The following is a 10,808-nucleotide window of genomic DNA, read 5'->3' as shown; positions in this document are numbered from 1 at the left end:
GTCGGACGAGCACAAAGCCTCAGCGCCCGTGAGCGGGAATCAAGGGACGCGTTTGCGCTCCTGGCCCTGGAATGCGGCTCTCAACCTGCAGGCAGCGCGCAGGGGAGTCCCCGCTGCCGGTGGCCTTTCCGCTGGCCCGGACCTGCCTGTTCGTCACGCCTGGTGGCCCCATTTACCGGGGCAGGTTTGCCCCTGGGTGTTAGCAGGGCCCCATTCCTCAGCCCCACGTCGGGTATGACGGGACGTCCGCGCCCGTGGGCGTCCTGTGGGACGGGGTCACGCCTTCCCCGTGGTGAGTGACTCAGAGCGTGCTGGCCGTGCCCTCCGCGCCGGCCGAGCGCTGGTTAGAGCCGCCTGGGTCCGTGGGGCCTGAGCCGACGGCGGGGAGGGCTGCCCACGGCGGCCGGCTGCCGGGTGCGGCGTCTTGGCCCCTTGGGGCTGGCACTGTCTCGGCCCAGCCGCTCTGAGGGGAGGGACAAGGAGGCCTGGAGGTTCCTCATCAGCTGATCTGTGGTTTCACATCCTCGCCTCTGAGTCGGAGCTCCTGCTGTTGCCCAGGACGAACGTGGGAAAGAAAACTCTCCGGTAGGTAAGCTTCCTCGGCGATTCCGCCACCTGTCGCTTCGGGCTCCCCTCCGGGACTTGCCCACCCTGCGCCGTTCGACCCGACGTTTCGCAACACGTTCGTTTTGCTTTACGTGCCTGTACGTTTGATTTAGGAACCACGTTCTGGTTGCTCTGTTTTGCGCTGGGTGGGGGGCGAGGCGCCTCCTGGAGCCGTGCCTGGGCTGAGCGGTGAGTCCGGGCGCCGCCCTGCGGGGATGAATCAGGCACCTCTCAGAGTTGCCCTGCAGGTCCCGCCTTCCCGGCTGCATGGCCCGGCCGGACGGCGGGGGCCGCGGGGGCGGGGGCGGAACTGGACCGGCCTGTCCGGGGGGTCAGCCTCCGGAGCACAGCCTCTCCGCGGAGCTGCAGACAGTAACCAGAGCGGCAGGCCTCTCAGCCCCTGCTCGACTCAGCCCCTCTGTTGTGGGCGCGGCAGGTGGCTGCCAGCTGGGTGGCTCCCCCGGCCCCGCCCCCACCAGCTGTGGGGCCTGCCTGGCCCAGCAGCGCCCCCCCCCCCGCCGCCCCCGCCTCCCCCATGGGGCTGGGTTCTGTGACCCTGCAGCTAACCCTGATCTTATCAAGGCATTTCTTTTTTTAAAACCTGGTTGTTGAGCTAATGGGGCCAACTGAGAGTCAGGGATTCTTCGAATTCCGAGGTCATTGCAGCCTTTAGTTCCCGGGTCCTGGGGTCGAGCCAGAGAACCCCCGCCCCTCAGCTAAGCTGCTCGATGCTGGGAGAGACTTGGGAGGCCAGTGGCGTCAGTCACATTGTGGCTCAGAGAGGTCCATCGACCCTCGAAAGGTCCCAGCCGGGAGCAAAGCCCCCAGCCCCGGGGAGAAGGAGAGTCAGGACCCCCGTTCGAGCCTCCGCAGCAGCTGGTCCCACCCACAGGCCCCGCGATCTGTGGTTCTGGTGGGCTTTTTGGGGAGAGAAACCGACACCACAGATACTCGTACACACAAGGGCTGCCCTAAGAAGATGTGTTCTTCTGACAAATATTTTTCTTTCTAAAAACCTTTCATCTTGCCGCGGTTGTTAAGGGAAACATCATTCCTGACCCTTGCAGAAGGGCAGCAAGGCAGGTTTGATGGGGGTTGGGGGGGCGAGGGAGGGCCAGGGCCGGCGCAGTGGGCATGGGGCAGGCACAGGCAGAGTAAGGACCAGGAGCCGGTGCGCGGCAGGGCGGCCGCGGCCACAGACGGGAGGAGGCCCAGGGCCAGGGGCCTGCTTGCCAGACGGACTCTGCAGGGCCCTCGACGGGGGTCGGATTTGATCGGATGTCGGGCGGGGGGCGGGGGAGCCCTGCGGGGCCAGGGCCCAGGGTGGGCCCGGAGGCTGAGAGGGGCCGGCCGGGCCAGGGCAAGGCTGCAGGGAGCCCGAGCTCCGACCTGCGGCGGCCGCGGTCCAGGGAGCTTCCTGTTTCTGGCCGTCTGTCCCCGGGTGTGAACTTGGCGGCTGGGGGCCTGCCTCTGGACGCACAGCTGAGGAACCACCCCGCCCCTCCCCTTAGTTCCTACGAGAACGGGGCAGGGGAGGGGGGTGCTCTCGCCCGCCTCTGCCAACGGCTTTTAAACGTCAGGCTTTTTCTCAGTCCAGCCAACGAGGAGCCGACGTCACTGAGATGGTCAGGGAAACACACGACGCCAGACCTGCCCCTCGCCACCCGCTCTGAGGGGCCCTGGCGGCGCCGCGTGGCACGCTCAGCTCAGCTTCCTCCGAGGGGGCGGGCGGCAGGCGGGGAGGCGCGGTGGGTGCCCCGAGGTGCCCGGGAAGCGGGCGGGTGCTGGCGGCCCCTCTGGTGGAGCGAGGGGACGAGGGGCCCCGGGACACCTGGCGCCTGGCTGGGGAGGGGAGCAGGTGAGCTGGCACTGCGTCCCGGGTCCCCTGGGCGTTCATCACCGCGGGCACCTGTGCCTTTTTCCGGGGTTGTTTTTACTACTGTCCTCTCGAGATGGCAGAGGGCAGAGACACAGCCCCGGCTGTTCGGACCTGGGCCGTGGAGGTCGGCGGCTCTCTGGGCGAGCCAGTGCTGGCCCGGCCCGCTCCACGGCTTGTCTGTGGGGCAGGACACCCCCACCCCGCCCGCCCCGAGGAAAGGGGGCCTCGGGGACGGCGCCCTTCAGGTCAGGAGACGCAGGCCTGCGGGGCAGCGGAGCCCGTGGGAAAGGCCGGTGTGCTTCCCGGGGGGAGGGTGCTGGCCTGGCCCCTCGGGGAGGTCTCTGGGGACACCTCCGTGGGCTACTCATCGGTTCTCCAGCTGTGTCCTTTCAGGCCCCGGGCCCCACCGAGCGGTCAGCGCCAGGGCAGGAGGTGACCGGTCAGAGCAGCTGGTCCTGGCGGCACCTGCTGCGTTTCAGGGCCTGGAGCTGAAACAGCTGAGGCCAGAGGTCCCCTCTCAGGGGCAAAGGTCAGGCGAGGACACGAACCGCACAACCGGCCGTGTGGAAGGTCACGGGCCCACGCCACATGACCCGTGACGTGCTGGGGAGGAAAGGGCACGCGGGGCGCGTTCAGGCCCCAGTCTTGCCTGTCGCTGGGCACCTGGGGCTTTTGCCCTGGTGACCTTGCGAGCGAGGCTGCGAGCGGCTCCGCCAGCTTGTGCAGCTGTCTCAGCTCCCCCGCATCCCTCCTGCCAAGGAACTTCCCGAACTCGGTTCACGCAATACTCAGGGTCAGGGCGCGACCTCCAGCAGAGCAGCAGCCGGTCTCCAGCGGGACGCGAGCCTGCTCCCGGCCACCTGCCGCCGCGTCCCAGCGAAGACAAGCCCCGGGTCGCAGGTCCATCCTACGTTTAATTCGAGTCATTGACCTGCTTGAGGCCTCAGGGTGGCCCCGGGGGTGCGGGGGGGGGGTGCACGCAAAGGGCACTTCAGCCCAAAAGCCCCCCCATCTCCCGCGCACCGGTCTGGCTGTGTGCCAGGGGCTTTTCTAAGTGCTGGGAGTGGACAAATGGACAAGGCCAAGTCCGGCTCTCCTGCAGCTTACATTTCAGTCGGAGTCACAGAAAAACAGCCAAAAAGCCAAACAGAGCCCTGAAGCTCCACAGTGCGCCGGCTGCCCGAGGAGGGAGGAGGCTCGGGGTGACATTCCAGGGCCAGGGCCCTGCTCTGGGAGCCTGCACCCCACCCGGGAACGGCCCAGAAGTCTGAGCGCCCCTCCGGGGGTGGCTGCCGCCTGCCTCCACGGAGGTCCTGGCTAGGAGGCCCAGCGACGTGTGACTCCAAAACCAGGCTTTTCTGCGCAGGACAGGACAGGCTCCTGGCTGCCCGCGGCAGCCAGGCTGTGAGTCAAAGCCCCGGGGACAGGCAGCCAGGCGGTGAGTCAAAGCCCCGGGGACAGGACGCGGGGCGCTGGGAAGGAGGCGGGCCTAGGGTGGGGGTGGCACGCACCGCCGCCTGCTCCCCCTCCAGACCTCGTGCGGTGCCGGGTGGGGCCCCTGACCTGTAAGCTCCGCTCACAGTTTATAAAGCTGGTTCACGACCTTATGTCGCAATTATTATTTTTTATTAAGTAAAGTGCACTGCCTGCCAACAGGACGCCCGCCGCCCACGTCACACCATGGGATTCTCTGGGCCGCGCGCGGAGGGCGCACCGCGTCCCGCACCTCAGCGCCTGCGGATCCTGACAAGCCAGGTGGGGCCCGCGCTGCCGGGCGGCGGCTACGGCCTATCGGGGGCCCCAGCTGCCGGGCGGCGGTTGCACCGTATCGGGGCCCAGCTGCCGGGCGGCGGCTGCGGCCGCACGTCCGCGCGTGCCCGAGAAGGCCACGCATCTGCCCGAGTAACGCGCTCTCGGGGCCCCGCCTAGCGCCTTCTCAGGGGCCTTGCGCCCTCAGCTTCGGGGCGAGGCTGCTGCCAAGCGGCCGCGGAGTAGAAACCGGCGCTCGGAGCGCTTGGGCCGTTTGCCTGAGCCCCGGCGTCTCCTGGGAAGTGAAACTCGCGCTTGAGCGCTCAGGCACCCCCAGGGTTTGCGGCCCCCGCTGGCCGCCGGCGTTGACCCGGCTGCAGGCCGAGTCGCTGCGGTCCCCGTGGGGCCGGGACAGCCCTGCGCGCAGCTGGGCCTTGGGCTTCCCCGGGTCCCAGCGCGCGCTCCGCGGGGCTCAGCGAGATGTCACCAGGGGGTCTCCGCGGGGCCGGCTCCAGCCCTGCTGGGACGACAGGCCGAGGTTGCGGGGCGCTGGGGTCAGTGCGCTCCCTGGGCAACTGTGGGGTCCGCTCCGACGACCCCTTCCAGGCAGAGCACAGGGTTCTCGATGATCAGCCCACGGCAGGACTGTGCGTCCCGCGCGCCCCTAGAGAGGCCCCAGCAGGCAGCGCGGCGAGCCGCACAGGAGGCGTCCACCGCCCCGCGCCGGTGGTTTCGCCCGCGGAGCCACCGCTCCCCGCCCCGCGCCAATAGTTCCGGCCGCCGCGCGCAGGTCCCGCCCACCGACGTCGCGCATGCGCGACCGCGTCTGCGGCGGGGTCGTGAAGGCTGCTGTCCTGGAGGGCCTGGCGTGGGCGGGGCAGGGGCCAGGTGACAGATGCCGGTCGGGGACGGTGGTCGTGTGGTCGGCGTCTGCTGGACGAGGCGCGCGCAGGTGGGGACGCAGGGCGGGTTTGCAGTGGGCCAGCCGGGGGCGCGCGCAGTGGGCGCGGGTGCGAGCGGTTTGCGCCCAGGTCCCGTCCGGCGCCCCCTCCCGCCCCGCAAGGCCGTGTGGTCCAGGGGCCGCGACCCCGGAGGACGCCCCTCCCAACTGGAACCGCGCGGCGGCGCGGTCGGGACCGTACGGCCGCCGCGTCTGCAGATGGGCCGCCGCGCGGGCCCGGGACGCAGGTGTCAGGGGGGTCCGGGTTTGGGGGCCGAAGCGGGGTCCGGCGATGTGGGCCGCGGCGGGGTGGCGGGGGAGTTCGGTGGGTCCGGGCTCTGGGAGGTCGGGTCGGGGTTCCGGGCTACAGGACCGGGGCAGGGGGGCGAGGGCTCGGGGGGTTGCCGGCTGGACGGAGGGACGGGAGTGCGGCTGGTCCTCCTGCGCCGGTGGCGGCCGCTGGCCGAGGGGCCCCCGCAGGGGAACAGCGCCCCCTAGAGGCGGTCTCCCGAGCAGCTGCGGCCGGGACGGCGGGAGTCTAGGCGGCCTCGGTACCTTCGCTGCCCAGCACGGATACGGGGACGCTGGGGACACACCTGGGACGAGAGTAAGAAAGTGCCGGGGCCGCCCCCGCCGGGGTCTCTGCCTGCGGGGTCGCTGGCCCGAGGCTTCAGGGAGCAGCCTCGCCCTGGAGGCCTGCAAGGCGGCGTGTGTCCGCGGACGCCTTCCCCTGCCGAAGGTGACAGTTGCCATTTAGGAAAGCAAAGGACCGGGCAGGTGGCGGAATACAGGGACAGAGCTTAGAGCCGGGGCGATCACAGGTGTTTCTGTTCCGTTTAGATGTTGGCTTTTGCTTTCTGACCGTTGTTCCCTGAGCACGTGTTTCTTTGGGGAAGAAACACTGTTAACAGCTGTCCAAGTTTAATCCTCAGGACGCTGGAAATGTGGTTCCCAGGCCGGCAGCGAGGAGAACTGCCCGTTGGTGGAGAGCCCGGCAGGAGCGGAGCGCAGAGGAGCGGTCAGGGGGTGGGAGAGGGCCACTGAGCTGAGGGCGCTGAGGTCCTGGGGGCCGAGGACCCCCTGTGGGCGTCTCCTCCTGGGCGGCGTGACCGCTCGGACCGCCAGGCTGTCTCTGAGCTCACGCCACAGCCAGCCTCGGGGGGAGTTTGCGTAATTTTCTTAGCTGCCTGGATCCCTTGGCACCTGCCTCCTTGGCAGCAGTTTCTCCAGGGCTTCTGCGGGCTTCTTACATTGTTTCTTCACCCGCTGTGGGACCCTCGTGTGTCCCGGGGCGCACGTTTCTCGCCCCCTGCTCCACAGCCGCAGCCTGCCCTGGGCAGTTTCCAGCCCCACTGCTGGGAGACCAGACCCACGCTGGGAGGGCCCCGCTAGGGCGAACCCGGCGCTCTCGGACCCTGGACGGCCCAGCGAGGCTGGAGCGCAGTGTGAGGGGCGGGCTCCTGAGGGCCCTGAGTCCGGCCCGGAGCAGGGAGACGCGGGAGCCGCGGAGCCCAGAGCCGGGGAAGCTCCGTGCGGCTGCACCATCTTCCGCAGCGGGGTGGGGGGCAGACAGGGCGGCCGCCCGGGAAGGCAGCAGCGCCTGCTGAGCTTTGGAATGAAACGTGAAGCCAGTCCACGTCACCAGACTTGTCACACCTGTGGGAATAAGTTGTGCTTTGGTTGTAATGGCAACGAAAATCACACGAGAAGGTAACAGTAACACGCATCGGTCACACACGAGAAAGAAAGGCGACCCGAGGCAGGCAGTGCGGCCGCGGGCGGGGCGGCCACGTTGCTCTGCAGGACGGGCCAGGACAGGACAGCTTCCGTTTTCATGTTGTTGCCGACTGGTGTGTCAGAGCCGATTGCGTGGGGGGTGAGTACGTCCCCAGGGTTTTCCCGGACACGGGTGACCGTTGGGAGCCGGAGAAATGAGCTTCTGAAACAAGGTCCCCGTCAACTGTCCCCGTGGCGCTGGGCTGGGTCGCCTTCCGTGGGCCAATTGAGGGGCCGGTTTCGTGGTTAGAGAGAGAGCGGCCACCCAGACTTCGAGAGCTTGGGTCCGTCCGTCCGTGGTCTGCGGCGGAGCCTGGTTCCGCCAGCAGCTTCGCCCCGCGGGCCGGAGCGCCTGCCTGCAGAGTGCCTGTCCGGCTTGCCTTCCAGCACGACGGTCGCCGGACGGTGGCCCCGGGTGAGGCGCGCGCGCGGACGCCTGCGCTCAGGGGCGGGCAGGGGTGCGCCTGGGGCTGATGGCTTTCCTCCTGTGTGACTGAGGATGTCTGGCTGCGTTTAGGTGTCTGCAAGTATGCGTACGAGTGAAGTTAGTAACTAAAGCCCTTCTGGACCAGGAGGCGCCGTGGACCTGGGTCATGTGCCGCCCCAGCGCCTGTTCAGCCTCCGTCAAGTGAGCTCTCCTTCTGCTCCTTCCTCAGGTCGCAGGCGGGTGCGTGAGGGTCCGAGAGGCCACTGCGCGGACGTCGTTTCCCTGGACGAGACGCCGCGGGGGCCCCCCAAGCCCAGTGGTGGCTGTGGGGCGCCCCTGCCAGCACAGTTAGGACGATGGACCCCGCGCGAGGCCCGGGGGTGCTGGAGGGCATCTTCGACCTGGACTACGCCTCCTGGCAGGTCCGCTCGACCCTGGCGGTCGCCGGCTTCGCCTTCTACCTGGGCGTCTTCGTCGTGTGCCACCAGCTGTCCTCCTCCCTGAACGCCACCTACCGCGCCCTGGCGGCCAAGGAGAAGGTCTTCTGGGACCTGGCGGCCACCCGGGCGGTCTTCGGGGTCCAGGGCACGGCGGCGGGCCTGTGGGCACTGCTGGTGGACCCCGTCCTGCCCGCCGACAAGGCGCACGCCCAGCAGAGCTGGTCCTGGTTCCACGTCACCACGGCCACCGGCTTCTTCTTCTTTGAGAACGCGGCCCTGCACCTGTCCAACCTGCGCTTCCGGACCTTTGACTTGTTCCTGGCCGTCCACCACCTCTTCGCCTTCCTGGGATTCCTCGGGCTAACGGCCAACGTCCACGCTGGCCACTACCTGGCCATGGCCACCTTGCTGCTGGAGATGAGCACGCCCTTCACCTGCGCGTCCTGGATGCTCCTGAAGGTGAGCGGGCGCCACGCTGTGGGCGGCTCCTGCCGCATGGCCGCGGTGGCGGGGGGGCCCCCTCCCAGGCCGCGGGCTCCTCACAGGCCTGGGGCCCTCGGCAGGCGGCCCCGGCCGTGGCGCAGTCGCCGGGAGCGCCGTCCTGGGCACCAGACGTCCCCGCTCACGGCACGTGCCCAGGTTGCGCGTTCGACCCCCAGGCAGGGCACGTGCAGGTGGCAGCCAGGCGATGCTTCTCCCCCACCCCGCCCCGTCCCGTCTCTCTAAAATCAGTACACATACCCTTGGCTGAGGATTAAGAAAATAAATAAAGAGAGGAAGCCACCAGTAGGTGAAGTGGCTGCACACGGCAGCAGCGACAGACCCACTGCGGCTGAATTCCACTGAGTCCACTTGAAACACACGGTCAGGCTCCCAGTCTGAGGGCACGGCAGCAGCAGCAGGTCCTGTGGCTCTGGGGACAGCCCTTGTGAGCCCTAGGAAGCTGCTTTTTCCCTTTTTTCAAATGCTTTTTTAAAAAGCTAAAGTCGTATGTGTGTCTACGTGCCTATCGTTTGAAAACACGATGCTGTTCCGTACTTTCCGTTGAGCCTGAGGCCCGCGGTCGGCCCCACTCAGCCGGCGCCCAGGGCCGTGGGGTGGGCGACAGCATCCAGACCGCGGTCCCCGGGTCTGAGGGCGCCTTGGCTGGCGTCTCCCCGTGGCCCCTCGGTCCCTGGGAACCCCGGCCTCGCGGCGGGGAGGTGGGGGGCACCTTCTCTCCAAGGCGCCTTTGCAGATCTAGCTGCAGCTGTTGGAAACTCAGGTAACTTGAGTTGAGAGTAATTTTAAGGCAAGCTCATTTTGGCTGGTGTCACGGGCTCCGGGGTGAAAGGGCCGGAAAGCACACTCTGGGACACGCCTCTCGCCCTGCGTGTCTGCGTCTGCGGCTTGTCTGCGGCTGAGGCCTGGGGGCTGGGACGGCAAGCCCAGCCGGCCTCCCGGGTCCCGCACAGGGCGCGCGGGGCCACGGGCTGCTCCGAGCAGCAGGCGCAGGGGGGCCGAGGGCCTTCCTCCCGAGCGGGGCCGGGCGCGGAGCTGGGCAGGGGCCACCGGCGCCCGGGAGGTCGCCGTGCTGACGGCCCGTGTTGTGTCCCCGCAGGCCGGCTGGTCCGACTCGCTGTTCTGGAAGGCGAACCAGTGGCTCATGATCCACATGTTCCACTGCCGCATGGTGCTCAGCTACCACATGTGGTGGGTCTGCCTGCGGCACTGGGAGGGGCTGTGCCGCAGCCTGTACCCCCCGCACCTGGCGCTCTTCCTCTGTGGGCTCGGCCTGCTGACCCTCGTCCTCAACCCCTACTGGACCCACAAGAAGACGCAGCAGCTTCTCCACCCGGTGGACTGGAACTTCGCGCCCCCCAGGGCCAACGGCCAGGGGCCCCAGAAGAAGGCGCAGTAGCCGCTCGGGGCGGGGCGCACGGCCCCCCTTCACCGGCAGTGGCGCAGCGGCAGCGAGCGCCGCGAGTCCGGCGCTGGGTCCGAGAGCCTGGCTCGCTGGTGCTCTGCCGTGAGTCTCCCAGCAGCCGCCGCGCACCTTGGGGTCCGGGCCGCTCCCCCTGCCCAGAGCGCCCGTGTCGGTGCCGCCGAGTGAACCCCGGCCGGCCTGCTGCGTGGCCCCCGGCTCGTCCCGCAGGGGGCGGGCAGTCCGGCCCCACGGCCTCGCGGCCTCGCCTGCTGCGGTGCCCGGGGCCCGGCCGCCTGGACGGCGGAGACGCCGCCCGCGGGTGTGGTCAGGCCGGCTGGGTCCGTGCCAGTCAGGCCTTCCGCTGCCGCATCTTGTTCCGGAACCGTCTTCCTGTTGGCTGGAGAGAGCTGCCCTCGGGAAGACGCCCCTGTGAGGGTCACCTGTCGGGATCTCCCAGGCGGGAGGGTTCAGGCCGCTGCAGCAGCGCCCGCCCCGTGGCTGGGGGCGGGGGGAGCCTCATGCGGGAACAGCCACCCTGGAAACCACGGGCCCCGTGGGAACGTGGGGAGGAGACGGGAAGTCTTGGCAAACAGGCCTGTCTCCTCGCGTTGCTCAGTTAACAAACAAGGACGACGCTCACTCACCAGCACTGTCTACATTTCAGAGCCATTTCAACTGGCTTAAGTGGCCAACGGGCACCCGAATCACACCCCCTGCTCGGCCGGTTTCTCTGCGGATTCCAAGGCCAGGGAGGGGGGCAGCTCCCCCCGGGCTGAGGCGCAGGCCCGCCCGCCCGGTGCCGGGCTGTGGCCCTGGTCCCCAGCCCCCGCTTTCCTGGGCTGCCAGGGGCCAGGCCCGGGCGGACTTCACACACCCACCCAGCAATCTTAACTGACGGGTGTACAAACATTGTATTCTTGCCACGAGTGTGCAACTAAAGTCAAAAGTTTGTTTTTATCGAAAGAACCTTTGAAGTGTTCACAGACGCTTGGTGGCGGTGGAACCCCGGGGCCTGCGGCTGTCAGGGAGCCCGGACCCCAAGAGCACCGCCTCGTGCTGAACCCTCCCTGCCCTTGACCGATTAC

At 68.6% G+C, this 10,808-nt stretch overlaps 1 protein-coding gene across 3 annotated transcripts; it reads left to right on the top strand.

Moving 5' to 3' along the window:
* Positions 1 to 534: 534 nt before the first annotated feature.
* On the top strand, positions 535 to 9,930 carry CLN8 (CLN8 transmembrane ER and ERGIC protein). 3 transcript variants are annotated; one of them, XM_054565837.1, is made up of 3 exons: positions 535 to 585; positions 7,607 to 8,276; positions 9,418 to 9,930. In XM_054565837.1, exons 2-3 carry the CDS (start codon positions 7,734 to 7,736, stop codon positions 9,715 to 9,717), a joined length of 843 nt encoding a protein of 280 aa, XP_054421812.1. In that variant the 5' UTR covers positions 535 to 585; positions 7,607 to 7,733; the 3' UTR covers positions 9,718 to 9,930. The 3 variants fall into 3 exon arrangements, with proteins under 3 accessions (XP_054421812.1, XP_054421810.1, XP_054421811.1); XM_054565835.1 differs by lacking the exon at positions 535 to 585 and adding an exon at positions 4,174 to 4,240; XM_054565836.1 differs by lacking the exon at positions 535 to 585 and adding an exon at positions 5,090 to 5,186.
* The last annotated feature ends 878 nt before the right edge of the window (positions 9,931 to 10,808 follow it).

The sequence above is a fragment of the Pteronotus mesoamericanus genome, unplaced genomic scaffold, assembly GCF_021234165.1.
Source record: "Pteronotus mesoamericanus isolate MK-2021 breed Mesoamerican mustached bat unplaced genomic scaffold, CSHL_Meso_final contig_169, whole genome shotgun sequence".
NCBI lineage: Eukaryota > Metazoa > Chordata > Mammalia > Chiroptera > Mormoopidae > Pteronotus > Pteronotus mesoamericanus.
This window is presented reverse-complemented; position numbering and strand designations above follow the sequence as displayed.

What these genes read in the sequence shown, in the direction of transcription:
- CLN8 (XM_054565837.1), top strand. Translation starts at nt 7,734, where the DNA reads ATGGACCCCGCGCGAGGCCCGGGGGTGCTGGAGGGCATCTTCGACCTG. An exon ending in CGTCCTGGATGCTCCTGAAG is followed by an intron (nt 8,277 to 9,417) that starts GTGAGCGGGCGC and finishes GTGTCCCCGCAG; the next exon opens with GCCGGCTGGTCCGACTCGCT.